Raw genomic sequence first — 22,708 nt, 5'->3', positions numbered from 1 at the left:
TACAATGACCATAATGCTTTGGTGCACTCACCCCACCTTGGGGAGGGCTGTTTTACTGAGACAACCTGTAGTCCAGGAATTCAAGGAAGTAAGACCAGTGTCTGTGACGTTACAGACACTTTGAAATACTAAAATATCTAAAAACTCATATTACACACATAAAACCCCCCAGGGAAGTGTTTCTTGTCTCCCAAACATCATTAAAATTAGACCTGGTTGCAAAAAGGGTGAATGTGAGTGGAGTGGAGTGGAGTGGAGTGAGTGAGTGAGTGAGTGAGTGAGTGAGTGAGTGAGTGAGTGAGTGAGTGAGTGAGTGAGTGAGTGAGTGAGTGAGTGTGTGAGTGAGTGAGTGAGTGTGTGTGCGTGTGCGCGTGTGTGTGTGTGTGTGTGTGCGTGCGTGTGTGCGTGTGCTTTTCAGTACCTGTACGTAGTCTGTAATCTCCAGAGGTGCCCCTCCCTCCAGAGGACATCATGCTTTTCATCCTGAACGCCTCCTCAGGGTGGTTGAAGCGGAAGAAGGCGGACTGTCCGAAACACAGCATACAGCCTGGACACACACACACACACACACACACACACACAGTCAACATTAAGACAGCAGCGTGGTAGATCCAGAATCGGACTAAGGATTTATAAAATGGTAAATGGTGCATTTATATAGCGCCTTTATCCAAGGCGCTTTACATAGATTGTGCATCAATTCACCCATTCACACACACAATCGTACACCGATGGCGGCGGAAACCACGCGAGGCACCAACCTGCACATCAGGAGCAATTTGGCGTCCAGTGTCTTGCTCAAGGACACTTCGACACCAACTCTGGGGGAGCCCGGGTTCGAACAGGCAACCTTGCGGTTACCATCCAGCCAAATGAACAAATAAGATAATAAACACTCTACCCCTGCGCCACCGCCGCATTTATATTCTGCTAATTTCCATGAAATGAACAAATAAAATAATAAACATATATCCAGTAATGTAGTGGATATGAGAGTTGTCATAACAGCATGGTATACTACAGACGTATAGCCAACTGGAGAACCAGAGGGTTCGAAGGCTTTACTGGTATGAAACCGGTTCTGGCAGAGTCCCTGGTGGTGGCGGCATGGTGGACCACAGCCAGCAAACAGTCATACCCATTCTGGCCTACAAAGCCAAAGTACAGTAACTACGGGAAACAAATAATGGCCGATAATGGGTTTAAAAGTGTTTCAACTGGTCAGCCAAATGAGATATCAGCAAATAAGTGATATTACACTAAATAGTAAATATGTTGTTGAGGTAATTGTTTATCCCCTAAAACCACAAAGGCTTAATTTGACCTTTGGGATACACAAAAGGGTGTCCAAAAATGTAGTTAGTGCACTTTGGCTTTGTAGGGCAGCACAGCTGTGTACTGTCATTCATACTGTGTGGTATAGATCTATAGTAGACTTTTGATGTGAGGTTGAATTGGCCCTTCTTGCAATATAGGTGCCCCGGACCGATACGCAGAAAATGGATGCTGGGGTAACGTGGGTTCATGTTGTCCAATTAATATATTCTATTGCACAGTATACAGTAGTAGGCCTATGTCATGGTCACGTAGTGCTGATGAGCAAAGCGGTTAGGAGCAAAGATCTAGCTTGAAATCGCTGTTGGAGCTCAGCCCTCTTGGTGGAGCGATTCTCGATCAACAAGCCAAACGTTTTGTTTACTCAACTGTTTTACCCACCAATGACGTCACCCGTTACTATGGAACCTGGAATTGTGCAAGAGGCCTATTGCTTTCCAGCAGAATCAATTCCTTTCTACTGCGACTCTCCTGTAGGAAATTGTGTCAGCATTTTAAACAGTTTGTCTAAAATGATCATAGTGGACTGAAAGCGGCCAGCACTGTGTGTTCCGTTCTGTCATCACAACACAAATCCAACAACATGAGGGCTCAGGGTGCCAGGGACATGACCAGGGAATGCCACCTTGCATCTCCTTCACTTAGAGACCAATCTGTCGGACAAACATTTTACTTAACGTAACACTGTTTATTTAATATCCAATCTAAAAGTTCATAACCTCAGCCATTTTCGCCCATGCAACACCACGGTACAAGTATAAATAAACCAGGTTTACATGGTTAACTTCATTTATTTATATTATTCTCTCTCCCTCTACCTCTCTCTCACACACACACACTTGGAAGATTTCATCTGTGGTTTTCTTCATCCGCAAAACACACTGAATGCTGTGTTATTTCTTTGCCAAACAACATAATTACAGTGTATACTGTTTTATCACTGGTCAGTGATAGAGCGAGCAATCGGATACAGTGATACCTGGGGAAACTAATCATTACCGGTGTTAGCATTGCTAGCTTGCTAAACAATATATTTGCCTCAGTGTGGACACTTGTTCTCAATCGTACTATGATTCAACATCATGATTCATGGGGAATACGCAGTCTCTCAGTGTTTTCATGATTCACGTAGAAAGACAAAGAGCTACGCTCTAATCTGATCTCGAGCAGACGCCACGCCAACAATGATACATTAAACTCTTCACCTGGATTACTCACATATTATGCTAGACGTCAAGCACACAGGACCAGGTCAATGTCACCCACTCAGTCAAGTCGACAGACATAAATACACATCTCTTATCAGCCACCATGTGAGCCAGGAGCTCAATAAAAGCGATAAGATAAGCCATCAGACGTTCATTGCTGTCTGAAATTAGCTCTGTTGTTGTCCTGCATGCTGTGGTGTGATAAACCCAGTGGCCTGTCATCTGATCAGCACGGAGCAGGCTGCCCCAGTGCCAATGAACAGAGATATAGATCTGTCCACTTCAGTCTTCAACAGGACACATTTATATCTACCTATCATTGCAAATTATTTCTGGCACAATGCAAAAAAAAAAAAACATTGGGCCCATTCGATGCCAATAATAATATCGATATTGGCCAAATTGGTCAAGCTCTAATACTAATTTCAATGTCTTTGTGTTATGTAAATAACCAAAACTTCTAATCATGTTATTGTTGTGTTTTTGTTTTGTTGTTTTGTTTATGTTTTATATACTGAAATCATGTTTTCTGGATATTCTATATCTCATGTACAATGTTTCATTATAATTTATATAGGTAGAGGCCTCGTATAAGCCCCTTGGGCTTTTTTGCCTCAGCCTACCCTTCTTATATTTATATGTTCACTGTGTTGTTTTTATACTGTGCTGAATAAATAAATACAAATACAAATTATCCTTTTCTGACATCCAGCACGAAGCCTGTGAGTGTCCAAAACTTTAGCTCTGACTCTGTCTGTCTCACTAGCTTCTGTCTCTCTCTTACTGAGTCACATATACCCAGTACAACATGATCTCTGTGATTATAACACCATGACCAGTCAGTCACACTCACACATCACAGCCCATGCAGCAGACCCACCATTAGATCCCATAGCTCAGTCAGGGGGTTACGGTCTAAACCCACAGTGAAGTCCGTTGAACACATACGTGGCAAATTAATCATGTAGACTTGTGCTTGAGCAACCCAAAATACTGTATGTCACAGTGACATACAAGAAGTTGTGATTATTATATGTGGACCATAACCACTTACATCCTATATATACTCCGTTGACCGTGGTCCCCCAAGGGTCTATACTTGTTTGCTTCCTTTTTGCCTCTACACCAAATCTCTTTTTTGGCAAATGTTTGTTACATTTTCTTCACCTAATGCCAGTCGCCATGTCATGACCAGAACAAGGATTTCTAGGGTTCATGTCGTTAACTTGCTATCAGGCAGGATAAACTCTGCGTTTGTCTATCCATTTACGAGTCCATTTGGTTTCCATTTGCACACTCTCACAGAGTTAAATGAACACCAAGGATTTGACCGTGTATCCCCCCCCCCCCCCCCCCCCCCCCCACAGGCCAGCAGCTCTCCACCACTCAGAGAGGCTGCATGGTAAAGAGCCTACGTGACAGTAATGACAAGAGACTCTCAGCACTGATGCTACTGGCAGCTGCCACTCAATACACCCCCATCTCCATCCATCCCACCCCAAGGGCTCAGACTCACAGACCTCAGCAGCTATAGGAGGGTGTGTGTGTGTGTGTGTGTGTGTGTGTGTGTGTGTGTGTGTGTGTGTGTGCGTGCGTGCGTGCGTGCGTGCGTGCGTGCGTGCGTGTTCTGTGACAGTGACAGGAGAGGGGGTGTTGTCACGGAAATGGTCAACAGCGTGATGTTAGGCCATGGCGTCACGTCACCCTAGTATAAAGTGTGGCGCATAGAAGCGTTGAAGAACAATATTACAGGTAAGTATTTCATACTATAAGTATCTCATACTGCGAGTAAGTATTTGGAATCATATAAGGAGGTACAGTACCTAGCTAAAACACTGGGCTCAAGCTACTGACTAGTTCACAGCTCCCTCCCCCGAGCGCCTAAGGCAAAATACAGATCCTTAAACTATTCCAAAGTATAAGGCCTCTCCAAACAAGGGCCCTTATACATTTCACTGACAGCTTCATGCAAGTACAGGAAATCTCAGTTACAGGGGGCATTGTGGATCAGCCCGTGAGGATGATCAGCCTGTGAGGATGAGTATGCGAAACAAAGACGTCTCTCTGAAACACTTGAGAAAACATTTCTCACAACCACCAGGGAAATCATTCTCAGCTTCTCCTGCTGTTTTTTCAATCTTACGCATTATAAGCTTTCTATTAGTATTACTACATATTTTTCTAAAATGAAAAGTGTACTAGTACACATTATCCTGTGTAGCAGGTGAAGTGGAATGCATTTGCAACTTCTGTCCTGTGGACTATTGTAGCTTGTATAAAAGAAGGCACCGCTCACCGGTGGAATCTACCAACAGTCAACGCTACCTGGCGGCCCCTCCCGTGAACGGCTACCGGGAAGAGAGGCAATGGACCATATTCACATGGCGGCCATCTTGCCATTAAGTTAATGGCAGGGTGGCAACTTTGCTTTTTCCAATTCAAAATGCCAACATGGCCACCGTGTGAATATGGTCTATAGACCGGCGGCCTTCCAGTGGTGCAGTATCATGTCAGTCCGCTGTCGGTATAGCAGTGAGTGGACATACAGGCCCATGAGAACAACTACAGAGAGCGCTTTAACACCAAGCAACAGTGCAAGACTAAAAGAACTTTGTTTCTTCTGGTGATCCAGCCTATAGTATATAGAACATACTCCCAGGCTGGTTGTTGGAGGGTTTCGACGACTTGGGATGCCCAAAGACGAGGCAGAAAGGCTGGAAAAGTATTGTGCTGCTTTACTTGTGCCCATGGAGTGACATGTGTGTTGTACCATGAGGACCATGAGTTTGTGAAAGTATACCTTTAGGCTACTAGTACTGCACCTAAAATATTTGTGTCCCTGTTATGTTTTCCCTGTGTGTGGACATTCATAAATTGTTAAACTGTGTGTGTGTGTGTGTGTGTGTGTGTGTGTGTGTGTGTGTGTGTGTGTGTGTGTGTGTGTGTGTGTGTGTGTGTGTGTGTGCGTGTGCGTGTGCGTGTGCGTGTGCGTGTGCGTGTGCGTGTGTGTGTGTGTGTGTGTGTGTGTATGCATGTGTGCGTGCGCGATATGTGACAGTGACAGCCTGACAGGAGAGGCTCAGCCCGTGAGGATGAGTCAGCGAAACAAAAACGTCTCTGAGACACATGAGAAAACAGTTCTCACAACCACCAGGGATTCTTTCTCAGCTTCTCCTACTCGCTGTTTTTCTCTAAGTCTACCACATTAAAGCCAACAGCACATTTACACTTACGGATTATAACCTTTCTATTGGTATTTATTACTACATATTTTTTTAAAGTGAAATGTACTAATCACATATTCTGAGGACTGTCACGACTGGGTCTGTTGAGTTGATATTATTTAGGTTCGTTCTCATGATTACAGAGTATGTAATGAAGTTGGATATTATTGCCAAGCAGAGAAAAACATGGTGAAAACTGACATTTTAGCAGAGTGTGATTAATATTAATAATACTGGAAGGGCAAAACTTGACTACGCGTGAATAACAAATAACAAAGCAGGGTGGATTTTATGGCCTGCTGCCCAATACATCATTTATTTCACAGCTAATAGATCAACTTTTACCACCTTCATGTCATCATTATTAAAAAAAACGAGCTTGTAGATCGATGCGCTATATTGTAAATTTGTACAACAAAGTATTAGCCTATATATATAATCTTAAGCGGTTGAGGTTTCTGTGAAAGACTCCAACTACCGGCAGTCCCTGGATGCCAATTAGCGCTCATCAATGCAGCTGTTAAAATGCCACCAGCCCCTTCACCGAGATGGATCCTCGACTGCCTCCAAACACTTGACGATGTGTCGACGAGACAATAGTTTTTGACAGTAGCTGTAGATTTATGGTCCTTTGAGACTCTGGGTATTTATCAAGGTTCCCTGGGAACCTTTTATAATATGAGGACATGCTAACTAGGCCCATGCATCAAATACTTGGGTGGGTGGAAGAATTACAGGACTTGGCTTCATTAATCATACAGTCAGTAGCCTGCTCTATTCATTAGGCTGCGCGATAGCACCCACACAATGTTCATACAATGAAACCGCAGCTGCTCGCTTTATAATGTGCAAGAATGAAAGGTAGAGTGTAAAAGTCAATAAACGAGCTAGGCTCACAACACAACCTGCTCATGTCTGCAGCTTTGTCGCCTCAAGGAGAACTTTGCCACTTTTTGTTATCAACCGATATCAATCAACCAGTAGTCTCCAAACTACCTCCCCCGGGGCACCTGATGGAGTAGCCCTGAAACATGACTGCCATGATGATTATCATGACAGTCATGACTTAACTGCTTAACTGTTTTTGGCGCTCGCTACATTTACAACTTTTACGTATATATAAACATTCAGATTTCAAATATAAAGTACTCACAATTTGTCCCATGGGTGTTAGTTACAGCACCAGCGATTAGAATTGCTGCATCCCGCGTTGTTATAATAAAAAGCATTTTTATCCGAGCGCCCCGGCTACTTTTTTCAAACGGGGTTCGTTTGGGAAATCCACAGTTGCACACCGGGAGCGCACTCGCCTATTAGTCTGTATTGGCAGGGCGGTCAGCGTACCTATATCGAACACACCGAGTGCCACCCTCCTCCCGACCGATAGGGGCGCGTAGTTGAAAGCCAATGGCAAAATAACAGCTCGGATAAAAATGCTTTTTATTAAACAACGCGGGATGCAGAAATTCTAATCGCTGGTGCTGCAACTAACTAACACCTGTGGGACAAATTGTGAGTACTTTATATTTGAAATCTGAATGTTTATATATACGTAAAGGTTGTAAATGTAGCGAGCGCCAAAAACAGGGTGCAGTTAAGCCATGACTCTCGTATGAATACGAGAGTCATGAACCATGGCTACTGATGGAGGGGAAAGGAACTTATCGGAATAACGTGTTCCTTCCACACGCTACGTCCAGCTGGGGAAACTCTCCCCATGTCAGGTGAAAAGAAGCAGCTTGGACTCCTCATGCATAGAAGGAAGCATGAGGTCAGTCCGCTACCCCCCCCAGGTTGGCAGTAGGATGTGTAGCGCCTAGGATTACATTAGATAATTGACACTGGGTGAAAAAATGGGTTGCAAAATCGTGGGATAAAAATTATTAAAAAAAGACTAAAGGTATGGTTAGGATTAGAGTTAGGGTTGGATTTAGGGAGTAATTGTCAGACAACGTCTCCACATTCCCTAATCGCATGCCAGCTGGCTCCAATATACATGCAGTAGGTTGATTGCATCGTCTTGATAAGTAACCTACTGGTCGATATCGGTTGATTTTCATTTGAATCCGCTACTTTTTTTATGGATCACAATCATTACTGATGGCCAGCATATAGTCAACTGAAGTACTTTGTAATAGTTGTGCTTACGTGCTCACAGAGCCTTACTGACAGTACAGCAGGTACCCGTACCAGTATGCACATTTTGCACGTAAGGTTCGCATCAGTGAAGACGTGTAATTACAGTCAATGATAGAGCTACACACTGCAGAATGAACACAAAGGAAGTCGAAGGGCGATGAGCATGTAATCATGGTTTGTGAGTTGGTCAGGTTACTTCCTTTAAACCTGCAATCCATAAATTTGCTTTGTGTGAATAAAATGTTATTTTGACCAGTCTGTATGGTAGAGCATGTTAACATTATATAACTAAAGTCAGGTCAGGAGGTGCACGCACATCCCAGGCTAATTCAACGGGTGCTCGAACACAAAAAGAACAAACTACAAAATAAAGAATACGTCTGCACACCGTTTTGAAAGCTCCCATTAACTGTATTTACCAAGGCGGGAACGTTTGGGCCTCTGTGGCCTTCACCAGGTATCTTTTGTCCCCACCTTAAATAACATTTTGGGGAGCTTTCAAAACTGTGTGCAGACTTATTCTTTATTTTCTTCTAACATAATATAAACGCAACAGCAGTGGTGTAGCTGCTGTTGAGAAGTGTATATCCTCATGTGGTCGGGTAGGAGTAGGACCAGTACTGGTAGACAACAGGTATTTCATGAAATGCAATACTATAGTGTATATTATCCTCTACCCACACATATATGCTTTCAGAAATTGGGGCTTGCGCAGGAGAACTGGGTTTGAGTCACTGGTAGGACATTAAAGTAGATTTAACCTGATTTTGTAAACGTCTTAATACATTTGGGTACGAATATTTCTACAGTAGGTTACATATGTTACAGAAGTGTTCATAACTTTGTTTCTACCCTTTCGACAGACTTGCGGATACAATACACTAGGAAGGACTTTAAAACAGGAACAATGTGTGTTTTTTGTTTTCTTTTACTTTCTACTTGAACGTCTCTTCCTGAGTCCCTTGGTGGTCTGGTGGAAATGTAGTGAATCACTTGAAAGGCCTCTTTATCCTGGGGTTACATTCCCTCTACTGATCTGAGGCCATGTGAGGGTCAAATCATTTGACTTAACAAGGCAGAAGAGAAGGACGTGAACTTGGAGCAGACAAGGTTAGACTCTCAAGTTTCCTTTCAGGTTAAGAGGGTGGTCTTGTTAAAGAGACTTATATTTTACCGCTTCATGTTTATTTTACCTAATTACAACTTTAATAAACTTCATGTTGAATGTTAGCATCTAGTTGACTGTTTCACCCCTAGACTCTGTCTAAATTTGGCTAATGAGTCCCACAATTTGACAAGCTAAGTAATCCTCTGAACTGAGAAACGATAAACTTCCGAATAGCTTGTACATTTACATAGAACTCTTTTTAAACCCTTCAAAACTTAAAAAACCTGTCATCAACTGAGTTTTCGGATTTAACAGTAAAAAAACACCTGCACCGGGTATTTGGAATTGTCTTATCTTAATTATATGCTGCATACAATCTCAAACACAGCAGAAGCTTTTCTTCAGAAGACTATTAAGGCTTCACTGACATTTCAGGATGCTTTCAAGAACCAGCAACATGGAAAGAATCCCTTCTCTCAAGGGCTGAGCTGAGCAGACCTCCTCAGAGTGATACACGCAATATATTCCAGCGTTCAGAAGTGAGAGAGAGAGAGAGAGAGAGAGAGAGAGAGAGAAAGAGAGAGAGAGAGACTGTCTCAACCTCTAGTCTATACTTTAAACTCTGGCAGTGAAATATATGACACTGCCATTTCAATAATTAAAATGTTTGAAGTCATGCAGGAAAGGACGTCAGCAGTCGGTGACCGAGCACAAGATGAAATTGTGTGTGTGTGTGTGTGTGTGTGTGTGTGTGTGTGTGTGTGTGTGTGTGTGTGTGTGTGTGTGTGTGTGTGTGTGTGTGTGCGTGTGCGTGTGTGTGTGTGTTGTGTGTTTAGGTAAAGTACAAGAGAATGTGTGCGTGGGTGGGCAAAAGAACACACATACATGCTCTGAACTCCTCCCAGTTAATCAGCCAGATTGATCCGTCAGCTCTGTGGGGGAGCTGAGCTTCCAATAAGGGCTAACTCCTGCCCCTCATCTCACTGAGTGCACTCTGGGAATCACTCCAACAGTCACCTCCGTTCAGCCCTGTCACCTCTGCGTCTGCAAGTTCCCTGCATGCTTTCCAGTACACAGTACAGTACACCATCATATTCTAATAATGGAACCAGTAGTGGATGAAGTACTCTACTGAATTGTTTTTATTAGTAAACGTATCAACACCACAATGTAGAAATGCTCTGTGTAGTAGTACAAAAGCATTGGCTTCAAAATATACTAGGGCATAAGTACCGAAAGTGAAATTGTGCAGTTATGTCCCATTTCACAAGTTCGTCATGGCGAAAGGGCCTTTCTGTGTGGAGTTTGCATGTTCTCCCCATGTCCCCTAGGGTAGGTAGTACTGTAGGTATACCCTCACAAAAAACATGCAGTACTCCTGGTCTCTATACTGTAATCAATTACCATTCCTTTAAAGAAGGATAATGTGAACTAAAATACTCCTTATATTAGGAGTTACGGCATCATAACTGTAGCATCAACACAAGGCATGAGAAGCGCCTCTATGGATGTCCAAAGGGAAACGTAAAACACTTCAACACATCGGCAGATACTGTTCGGCAGAGCTGTTCCGCCGGCTGTACGCCCGGGGCCAGTTTGTAAAAGGGTGAGTTTGTTGGTATCCGATACGCCGCAGAATCCCTACTGTATATGTAGTATATGTAGTAGTACCCAGATAAAACTTTGGTACCTAACCTTGCTGTATTAGTCAAAGAACAAGTATAGAAAACACAATTATAACTAGCCCTATCAACATTGAAAAATGTCCTGTGTGGGTTTCTACAACTATAGCCCTCCCCGGTGTGATTTGATAATGTAGTCCTCACAGTATCTGCCTCTGTCTACTCTTGTAAGAACTTCTCTAGGTCGTCCTTAGCTCTGGTCCATAGCCTTCTACTGCTTCTACGATTCTGCCCTGCGCAGTAAGGCTATGGGACTTTCCGTTTTAAATCTCAAATCGAAATCAGACCAGCCTCTCCTCTTTGGCGTAAATAAAAAGAATGTTTTTGCTACTCACCAAAACAAAGGCGTCATTAGAGTGTCATTAGAAAGCCTACTTTCCTTAGTGGACGCACTCTGAGTCCCCCACCACACGTATAAACGGTACTTTTTGGCCAGAAAGGGATTTGTTTTCACCGAAGGAAAAATATTCTCTATGTTCTCTGGGCAATATCAGTAGAGGGCGCAGCGGAGTAACTAAAAATATTATTTTTCCGGTGGAAACAAAATCCCCTTTTGGCCAAAAAGTACAGTTTATACGTGTGGTGGGGGGCTCAGAGTGCGTCCACTAAGTAAAGTAGGCTTTCTAATGACACAACTCGCCTTTGTTTTGGTGAGTAGCAAAAACGTTATTTTTATTTACGCCAAAGAGTAGAGGCTGGTCTGCATTCATGCGAGCGGCAGAAGTTGAGAGTAACATAGCTCTAATGCGCGCATTAGAGCTATGGACCAGAGCTAGGTCGTCCTCAGACGAGCCCTCCATCATCGTTTCCAGTCATCCCGATTCTCCATACATCCGGCCAGTTCGTTGGTACTTTGCACTGTAAGAACTTAGAAGTGTTATTTCTCATCAGAAGGAGACATAATAGAGAATATTCAATTCCTGAAGGGAATGTTCCGAGTTATGAAAGCCGTTCTTTATATACTGTAAACCAGGTTGTAGAGATGGAAGAAACACCAGCTTCATTCAAATCTTATCTGAAAAGATGCCTCTGGGAGAGGGATTATTCTGTTTACACAAGCAATGGTTTGCAGACGAGACCCCGGCAACTTCATCTGAAAAATGCTTATGCACCAAATATTCCATCATTTCTCTCTTTTCCTGCTGTGGTTTGGTAAAACGGGGGCCATAAGAAGTTTTTCCAATACCTTGGGTTTAGCCTCAAGGACACGTCCAGGAGGATGAGATCAGAGTCTGGGGAGGAAAGTTTCAAATTCTGCTTGCATGACTTCACGCAGACACAATTATTCAAATGAGACTCCTACAGAGATAAGACGGACTCAAGATGGAAATGGAGAAGGATTTAAACCCATATGACATTATACTGTAGGTCTATTACGCAAAGTGGCCTAGCCACTAGGATGCTTCGTTTACACTGTGGCATTATTGTAATTATGGTGTAATTCACTGACTATTATACCATTATTATTGTTATCAAGCCTGCTAAAATAAATCACTGAAGAATTATGAGTTGGAGGAACAGATTATATCTGGTGTCATTTAACAAAGAAAGTTAAAGTTATACTTCCAATCCAGAATTCGTTTTAAGTGTATAAAACATGATCTTTGTGTAATATGTTAATACAACTTGTACATCTGTAGTCATGTGGTTGGAGGTGGTCTCACTGCCCACGTGTCAACAGTGGTTGACAAGTGGTATTGCCTGAAGCTAAAAAGTGCTATATCTCCCCTACCCAAGCAGACTCTCTGTGAATCCCGGGGAGGACATTTTATTTATGGATTGCAGATTTAAAATTTGACAGGCTGATTTAGATAGAAAGTAAAATTGAGTGTACATAAAAGGAACTTTGAAAAGACACGCTTGGAAAAATGTCACATGCCACTTGAATGAGCTAAACTGTGTTTAAGAAAGCATTAGAGCTATTGACAGATTACCGATGTGCTTTTTCTACAGGGTTTTCAGACAAAAATGTAAAAAGAACCACCGCTCATCTGCTGAAAAAACTTAAGTGAGGTGCTGGAGGCACAAAGGGATAATGAAAAAAATAAAGCAAAGTATTTATTTTGCAAGCTTTCGGTCTACTTTTAGGAAGAAGGTCAGTAGACCGAAAGCTTGCAAAATAAATACTTTGATTGTGCGCAGATTTTTATTTTATTTAAATGTTTTCTACTGGGTTTTCAAAAAGTTGCAGAAAAGTCGTTCTTCTTTGCACCGCTTAATATCTCAACCTTGAATTTTTCACTTATGCATGTGTCCTGTGGTTAAAGGAGAATTCCATGCTAGAATGCTTTCTTATCTTTCTTACCTTTCTTTGTAGTCGTTACGTCCCCACCAAAGAGGTCCAGGTGTTTTTTTGTGCAAAAACTCCTTATTGGCTATTTTCCCTACCATAAGCCCTAAATGAATTGCATTGCATTGAATGGGAATTGAATGGGGCTATGGGGTGTTATGCTAGTTCGCTTATTTCCATCGAAAGAAGTAGTAAAGTGTGCTCCTTGGGATATTATTTACATTGTGAAGAGAGGATATATACAAAGAAATTATAATTTTGAGCGATGGAAATAAGCGAATTAGCACAACACCCCATAGCCCCATTCAATTCCCATTCAATTCAATGCAATTCATTTAGGGCTTATGGTAGGGGAAATAGCCAATAAGGAGCTTTTGCACAAAATAACACCTGGACCTCTTTGGTGGGGACGTAACAACTACAAAGAAAGGTAAGAAAGCCTTTTAGTATGGAATTCTCCTTTAAAAACATAATAAATAAATAAATAACGCAAAGATTCTGTGCGAGTTATCTCCACACAATTACGTGACCTAATCCCTATAGCACTTTGTAACACTGCAAAACTGCAGCAACATGGATCAATTTTTTTTTTTTTTAAGATATTTTTTTGCGGCTTACGCCTTTTATTGATTTTTGAAGGGACAGACAGTAGGCTGACAGGAAACGGGAGAGAGATGGGGGGATGACATGCAGTAAAGGCCGTGTCGGGTCCGGGAGTCGAACCCGCGGCACACTGCGACTGGATTACCAGTCCGGTGCCCAGACCGTTACGCTACGGCCTGGGCCAACATGGATCAATTTACACTCAATATTCTCTCTGCAAAAAAAACCCATTCTCACCAGTCACCACCAAGATGTACAGTAGTACTATTTACACCGAGTTATTTATCGCTAGCAGGGACAGACCTGATCATGGTTTCACTTAGGCACAACGAACAAAAGCAGTGACACTGGACCCAGGGCAAGGGACGTCACTAAAGCAGCTGAACAGCTGGAGACAAAGGGAAGGCCAGACACACATGGCTGATGGTTGCCATGGCACGGGAGGTGTTTTACAACCTGAGGAGTCAGACCCACCGTTAATCAGTGACCGGCACATTGTCGCCAAGTCAGTGGCCACCAGCCTCAGAGTCACATAGCAAGCTTGGTCAAGTCCAACTTTATTGGTATGGCACATTGTACACATATGGTCACTCTGTGTGCAGATGAAATGCACATTTAATGAACAAAGATACTGCAAATTACCACGGCGAGATGCAAAGTGTGGAGCTACGACCGAAGGGTCCGAAGACCAACACGCCTGTTGGTCTTGAGGGGGTTTCAGGGGGATCCCAGCCAAATGTGTACATCTCACCATAATTCAATTCACTCTGAATCACTGACAATGACTACAAGTGATTATTCACAACAATATTTTTCAATATCTCTGCGATGCATTTATAAATTACTGTATTAAAATGTATTCAAGTGGCGAATCACATTAAGTTGTCTCAAAACTCTATACATAACAAAAGGATGTTTTGGTTTGAATTAATTTAAACCAAAACATCCTTTCTTATCAGAGTCTAGAAGAGATAGGGGTCTGCAGTCAGTGGCCATAATGAAAATAAATAAATGTGTCGGTCTGAGGCTTGAAAAGGTTTGAAAACCTGTGGTATAGTGTAGTAGTACTTTAACTGGTGTCCCTTTACAACCATCTTTACTGAAGACACCGATACAATCAGAGCATCTGGTCCAGATGCAACGTCTTGCAGCCTGTCTCCTGCTCTCTTTAGTGTCGGGGAGCTGCTTACAGCTTGCAGTAACAAATCTAACAATGTCCTCTCCTCTGCACCTCCTCCTCTCTTACTCCTTTAACTCTTTGTACCCCTTCCACTCTCTTCTCCTGCTTTTGTGTGAGCAATGCATCAAGACAATCCCCCCCACCCCCCTGCCGCTAAACATGGTCCCTGTGGCAGATGGCCCATGCAGCAGAGCCTTATCTATCAATATCAAAACTATGTGTGAGCCTGACATGTGGCCTCGGACCGTTTTTGTATGCTCAAGACACGGCTATCTGGAGGACGTTGTGTGGACGTATTGCACTGACTGATGCACTCAGAGGTTCTGGGGTCAAAGTGTGTCCACAAAAACCAGCGTGCTGCAGACCACACTTGCTCACACACGCGCGCACGCGCACATGACACCCACACACGCCACACTATAGCAGCTTCTTCCGTTTCATTCACCGCTGTGATGCCCTGTCTTCCTGCACACATGCTTGACCTGTGTTCTTGTCAGAGCCAGCGTGGGGAAACCAATATCCACATCAGCCCTGTGTTCCGTTTGCATAGGGGCTTCTCCGCTAGGCTTCCCACATCCTCTCCAGACAATAGGGTCAATACAATGTGTCATAGATGACAGATGTTTCAATGCAACACACAGTCGGGAGCAGTTGTTATGGTGCAGGCGTAGGGATGAAGCCACTGTGATGGGAGGAATACTAAGACAGCTTGCCTGAACAGAGCTTATACATAATGCCATTCTGTGGAAGCCGTGGTAAAGTGGAAGAAGTATACCAAAGTATAAAACGCACACAGTAGCACCTTGATGCTACTGATTTGGGCTACATAACAAACCTCCAGTCCTGACCTATAGGTCAGAACACAAATATAGCATGTTCAGCTCACCTAATTCAGAAGCAATTTGGAGTTTGGACTAAACTTTAAATTGGCACATTCAAAGAAAAGGAAAGGGCTATTATCCTCTTACCCAACAACTCACCCCGGTTGACAAGCTCATATTAAAAGTTCATTCAAACAACTTTTATGACCAGTCCAGTCATTATTTATAGACATAATGTGCTTTCTGAATAAGCGTGTAGCCTATGTGTATGAGAAGAACTCCACTTCCAGCTCTAGGTCACACAGGCCACCAGGAATAGCAGTGTAACAGTAGACAGGCAGCCGGTGGTGGATGTGGCAACATCCCAGGCGAGACCCTGGGGGTATATGTTGTCTTCAGCCCGTCAACACCCCAATAGACATGGGCTTCACCTTGTAGAAGTGTGGAGGAGGGAAGTGTAGTGCAGTACGGTTCTCAAACGTCTTCATGTCAAGGACCCCAAAAAGTATTTTGACCGTCTGGCCACAGATTTTGTGCCAGGGACCCCCATACAAAATTTATGTAATAATAATAATAATAATAAGAAGAATAATAGGCTATTTTCAACTAGCTGATGCAGGTTTAAGTGAGTAAATGGATTGTGATGCTGTAATAACTCTTTTCCCTGGGGACCCCCACTTTGATAACCATGCTGTGCCATAGAGATCTGTTCCCCCATGTGTAGAGGCTATAGTCAAAAACTGACAATTTAAATCGCTGTTTGTAGCCCTTTCTTATCTGTTCCCACTAAAAACCACAGTTCCAACTCCAAACCACCGTACAAAGTCATGCAACGTGAAATTAGACATCGACATAATAGTGACATTTTAAGTCTATATCCTAGAAAGAAAGACCACTACAAAAATGAAAATAAAGGGCTATTCTATCTGTAATGTAACATATGACTTTTTCCTGACTCTTCTGTCGCTCTTCTGTTCTCTACACTCTTCTTATTAATTCCATCATCTCTGTACAACTGGTACAAAGCAGCTGATACGGATCGCTATGTTTAAAAACGTCATAGCTATAGCATATGACGTTTTTAAATGTAAAATACAATAAAAAACGTAAACCTGACTTACTTTAAATCCAGCGACTGAACCTCCTTCCTCTCAACCCTGTTGTCATCATAGCCGCTGTCCCTTTAAAAGAAGCCACGTGTTTCCCCCCGCTATCTGGTAAATTATAGTGGAACAGCAGCGGTAATAATGCGGTTTTGTCCCGAGGACGCGCTTTTGTTATGGTAATAACACACACCAAACCATCCGCTTATTTCTACCCGGGCGAGATTTGAATTTCCACAAAGGAGGAGCTGTCCTGTCCACCAAAAATATCAGTCCATCCTATCTCTCTTGGTATATTCCGTTTAATTCAAATGGGTGCGGGAGTTTGCAGTTTTAAAACGTCTTGGTCCATTGTTGTCCCCTTTCTCGCCTTGTCATTGTCCTCCTCCTGTCAATTCACCATTCAGAATCAGAAGCCTGTCCTACACACTGCTAGTCCCTCCTTGGCCCGGGCTGAGCAGAACAGCTGTCTCTGTCTCTTCTTCTGACACAGACACACACTCACACACTCACACAGGCTCAAACTAATTTCTCAACCCTGGCCGAGACGCACAGAGACCTGCAAGAGGGTTGGTTGGAGGACTGTCAAAGGGGAGTGGGGAGAGGTGGGACCCTGAGTCACAGCTATGCAATGAGAGAGAGAGGGGGGGGGGGGGGGGGGCTAAGACATAACGTCATTTCTTCCATATCTTGGACGAGCGGTTTCCCCCTTGTGTCATCTGGTATCCTATTATATAAGCAGACGCAGTATAATAGCCCAATATTCCTCCATTATCAACAGCCTTGATTGCTTTTCTAAATTAGGCCTATATTTTCTGACAAGCTAACAGTGTTATGATTGAATGTTTAATTTTCACTGATGGCTCATAATCGCTTGCCCTGATCCCTGATATGTGTGTTTGATAAGTAAATGCATAGTAGCCTCATAAATATTTAGGCTATTTCCCAACCAATGAGTAGCCCTAGCCTACAGAAAAAAAAGGAAATGACAGATCAACTGTGAGTCTGTGACACACTGTTATCATTAAAAGAGGCCTTAATGAGTCACCATCTGAATGGACACTCCCCAGACATGTCCTGTTTTATCTTTCGCAATGATCAGTTTTGTGTTTAAGGATAAGGAGTCTAAATTGTCCAATTAAGCTATTACCCTATTCTGCAGTCACGGTGGTCTGCATTCATAAAACTTCTCCACCTTTACTTGTAGGCTTATGTAGGCTAAATATCAAGTGAAATAGGAACTAGTGCTGATCTATTGTATTATTGTGTAGTAATTCATATGTATAAGTTGTTTTAAAATGGTCCCATGTGGGGCCTTCTATTCTATACTATTCTATTCTATTCTATTTGTGCAGTGCAGGGCATCACTCGAGTGTAATCAGTAGTGGTGTGGGGGTGGGATTCTCACAGGGCCAACAACAACCACAACCACACAACCAAACAACAATATTGTCAGAGTATAACATTTTATTGGTGAAATTATTGTCGCTATATTACCGCTGCATTCGGACAATGAACTGGTTTACCGCTCAGCCATTCTTCAGGCTTATAGAGTCCTATTGGGTCTAAACTGAGGCCTGTCTGGGGGGTAGGGGGGGTCAGTATAAATAGCCTGGTGTCTGTGCTCAGGTTACCCAGGTTGTTGGGATACCAGTGCTCACTGTGCTCAGACAGACAGTGGGGCAGACGAGACAGGTCTTGGTTTGTGTAGTAAATATAGTGCAGTGAACATGGGCACGTGTGCAGCACCAAGTACGCACGGTTTGTAAAAGGGAAACTGTCCAATTCTAAGGGCCGATTCATACTCCTCTGTTGTAGTGCCGAAATGATTTCGGCTCGTATTTTCAGTAGCACCGAAGAGCCGACTTTAGGACGGTACCCGCCCCCCCGAACCTCAAATGACGTCACATTGTAGGCTCTACAGAGCCGAACCGACTTTTATTCGGCTCTAAAATAGGAGTATGAATCGGCCCTAAGGCATGCGCCGCACAATATCACTGACCCCACACCAAAGGAAGTTCATGTGACAAATGATTTAAGAAAAGGTAGAGCCCACACACCAAAGAAGGTATAAGATACTTCTTTATTACAAAACTGTGGTTTTGATCTGCTGTGGATCTTCTTCGGGTCATACGGTTAACATCATTATGAGTATTACATCACACTCACATACTATGTATGTATGTACAGTACCCAAGCTCACTCTTACAGTACCAGTAAGACGCCTTCATATAGGCGACCGCAGGGCTGAGACACTCTACCGGAAATAATGTCACTTCATTATGTCAGCACTGTCATAGAAGTTTCATTTTGAATTGTCTCATATAAGCATTGTGGTCCAAAAATAAATAAACTGTCTCAACGATATTGTCAGGGAGTTGACTCTGTGTCATCACAGAGACAACTCTGTAACATTAGCGTTTTCTCTTTCTCTTTCAGTTGATTCTTTATATCTATATGAGTCAAACCACCACAATCATGGGAAGTGGATGGGAAAGTCCCTGACAATCAAAATGACAAAAGCGATCTTTATAATCTTAATACTTAGGCACAAGCCAACTATTTTATAAGAACAATATTTATGTAACAAAAGAGATTTGACGAGTTAGCTATATTTTATATACAGAGATTTAGAAGGAATAAGCTAAATCGTGATGCGACATTTCCTGGTTTAATGGCTCCGCTGTTTCTCCGGAGCTGAGAAGCTCACACTTTCTGGAGTGGGCGGTGTGGCGTGTGTGTGTGTGTGTGTGTGTGTGTGTGTGTGTGTGTGTGTGTGTGTGTGTGTGTGTGTGTGTGTGTGTGTGTGTGTGTGTGTGTGTGTGTGTGTGTGTGTGTGTGTGTGTGTGTGTGTGTGTGTGTGTGTGTGTGTTGCGACCGTGTCGCCCGTGTGTTGTGTGTGTGCAGCATCACATGAAGAGTGTGATGTGATGGCTTGAGCGTTAGCGTTGCAGCGTTACTGCACGTTTTCATAGTAAGTGCGACTTGCGGTCGCAACAAGTACAACTCCTGTCACATTCTACTGAAGGATTCATGTAAACTACTACATATCAGCTCAGTGGCCTTGTGGTTAGAGTGTCCGCCCTGACTGCCTGAGACTGGGAGGTCGGGGTTCGATCCCCGGCCGGGTCATACCAAAGATACCAAAAATGGGACCCAATGCCTCCCTGCTTGACACTCAGCATCAAGGGTTGGATTGGGGGTAAGTCCCTGCGACATACTAGCGTCATTTCCAGGGGGTGTACTTGTACATCAAGCTGCCTCACGCTACAGAAACAGGAGATAGGCTCCTGCCCTATGGGCCTCATGGCTCGTCAAGGCTACTTACTTACTTACTACATATCAATAAGACAAACGAGAGCATACTGTATAGTTCAGTAATAGAGCCACATAATGAACAGAATGTGCCAGCTTATAGAGATGACAAAAAATACATAAAAAGCAAATGGGGGGAGGGTGTTGCAGGGTTCATAATAAAGATAATTTCCCTGCTTCGTCAGTGTGGAGTGACGGGTTGAAGTGAGCTCATTCATACCTTGTGATAGACGAACGGGCTGGGAGACCTGCAGGCCGTCCACGGCGCACATGTTCCCACACGGGTGCAGGGTGATGACTCCTGCCTGGTTCTCTATGTAGCAGTGCTGGGCCTCCACGCCAGGCCCCTGGATGTTGATGTCCACAGGCCCATAGCCCATGGTCGTTTGACCTATACGTGGGCAGAGGAATAGACAGAGATGAGGATCATTGGGACTTTTCAGGACAAGCAGTGCATCTCTGGTCTGTCTACTGGAGTAAACCAAAAAGTCCCTGTCTTGCTCAAGATGCTCACATGCTTCCGAATGAGATATTATCCTGCATTGTAAGTAGTAAGTAAGTAAGTACATTTTATTTATAGAGCACCTTTCGAAACAATGTTACAAAGTGCTGTACAACAAGGTAAAACAATCATGTTAAAACAAGGGCATGAAACAAACAGTAGAAGGTAAAAGATTGAGATGCAAATAATTCAAGTAAAAATACATCATAAAATAAAGTGCTGACAAAATAAATAAGTTTTTAACAAGTTCTTAAAACCGTCCACAGACTCTGCATTCTTTAGCTCAAGTGGCAGGGCATGATTCCACAAAGTGGGGGCAACCACTGCAAATGCAAGGTCACCCTTTGTTTTGAGTCTAGTTGTTGGAATAGACAGAAGGCCTTGTTCCCCCTCAGCAAAAAAATCACACTTGTGTGAAGCGAGGGGCGATGTATGATGATGATCAAATCAATCAAATCATCACAAAAGTAATTCCGGCCAATCACTTTTGGCGTCTTCACTTTTCTGCCCTCACTTTTATCTTCAATATGTACTTTGCTCAGCCAATCAAATCATCAGCTATGGGGTGATCAGCCAATCACAAGCAAATGTTTATCTTCACACAAACACACAAAGCAGCGGGCATAATATTCATAATGTTCTATATAGTTGTAGGCTATATATTGCAATAATAATGTGTGGTTGTCACAAAATCCATACACGCACACCTGGACTTGTCTCACGGCACACCAGTGTGCTGTGGAACATCGTTTGGGAACCACTGACATCAAACACAGACTGTGTTGACTCTGCACTTCACAGCAAAAACATCTACCCTGCATTGGTTTGACTTTTGATGCGAGAGAAGGAATAAAAATGCAGTGCAGCTCCACATAGGACACAGTAGGACACACACACTGACATATATTGTCTATTGTTGTGCTGTTCTGCTTACAGTTGAGTTAGTAATGTTTATGTGTGTGATTAATGTCAGTTTATGATATCTAATCTTGTCTGTTGATGTGCAGTACTGTATGTGCGTTTTTGGTTGCAGAATCATGTGGGGGAGTAACATTGAGCAATACTCAAACCTGGACAAACCATTGGCAAAACACAGACAGATACAGACAGACAGACAGACAGACAGGCAGGCAGGCAGGCAGGCAGGCAGGCAGGCAGGCAGGCAGGCAGGCAGGCAGGCAGGCAGGCAGGCAGGCAGGCAGGCAGGCAGGCAGGCAGGCAGGCAGGCAGGCAGGCAGACAGACAGACAGATGTGTGGCCTCACCTTCAGGCAGTGGCAGCAGAGTGATGGCTGTACTGAGACGTCCACTGCCCAGGCTGACCAGGTGGGGGCGCTCTGCCTGGAACTTCAGCCCTATACCCGTCTCCATCAGGTCCAGAGGGGTGCTCTGTAGAGAAGAGATAAGATCAGTCCAGTCAACGGTGGTGGACAAAGAGTACTTCAAAGTAATAGATACGTCTCCTGGTGGTCCATTACTCAAGTAATGTGAACGTGAAAGTTGCTCTGTACTCTGTGCTCTTGCTTTAAAAAAACGACTTAAATATTTAAAAAATCACACCCGTGTGAACTGAGTGGTGCAACTCCCCTCTCTCCCCCCCACCCTCTCCTCTCTCTCTCTCTCTCTCTCTCTCTCATTAGCAGGCAACAGTACAGCACTATCTCTCTCTCTGTTTTGGCACGACAGCGCCCCTACTGGTACTAATAGTCATACTCGTGCTCATTAACACATACATAGGCGGACACATAGGCAGACACATAGGTGGACACAGACATTGCTGTTCCTTGGAGTGGTTGCACCACTCAAAAAGTACAAATTATGAAGTTACATTTTATTTTATAATATCGATGCATCACTGTATTGATTTATTTATTTAATATAGACATTTTACGTACCCCAAAAATCTAAGATTTTCCAGAGTGAAAATAGCTGATCTACAAGCTCACAGCTTATAGCTCTGCTATGGTACTTCAGTACAGTAGTCAAAAAAGTGGAATAAAGTACACAGATACTCAAAAAATTTACTTAAATGCAGTACTCAAGCAAATGTAATTAGTTAATGTGTCCACCGTTGCCAGTCAACACCCAACCAACCACGTCTGCTTTGTTGAAGTGTCATTGAGCAAGGCATTGAATGCATAAGCAAGCTCAAAATTAGTTATTACAAAAAAAAAAAAGATCTGATCCAATCAATCTGAT

The 22,708-nt window shown here is 43.2% G+C and overlaps 1 protein-coding gene across 4 annotated transcripts in view; it reads right to left on the bottom strand.

Annotated features, from left to right (window-relative positions):
• phldb1b (pleckstrin homology-like domain, family B, member 1b) overlaps positions 1-22,708 on the bottom strand; it is a 108,685-nt gene that overhangs the window by 51,704 nt on the left and 34,273 nt on the right. For all 4 annotated transcript variants that reach the window (XM_083773655.1, XM_083773656.1, XM_083773657.1 and 1 more), the window contains exons 3-5: positions 21,775-21,898; positions 20,229-20,399; positions 422-547 (exon numbers count right to left, since the gene is read on the bottom strand). In XM_083773655.1, coding sequence (XP_083629781.1) covers positions 422-547; positions 20,229-20,399; positions 21,775-21,898 — 421 coding nt within the window. The remainder of the gene's footprint in view (positions 1-421; positions 548-20,228; positions 20,400-21,774; positions 21,899-22,708) is intronic.

Source organism: Protomyctophum parallelum (genome assembly GCF_964188405.1).
Source record: "Protomyctophum parallelum genome assembly, chromosome: 9".
Lineage (NCBI taxonomy): Eukaryota > Metazoa > Chordata > Actinopteri > Myctophiformes > Myctophidae > Protomyctophum > Protomyctophum parallelum.
The sequence above is the reverse complement of the archived record's forward strand: the minus strand, read 5'-3'. Positions and strand labels throughout refer to the sequence as shown.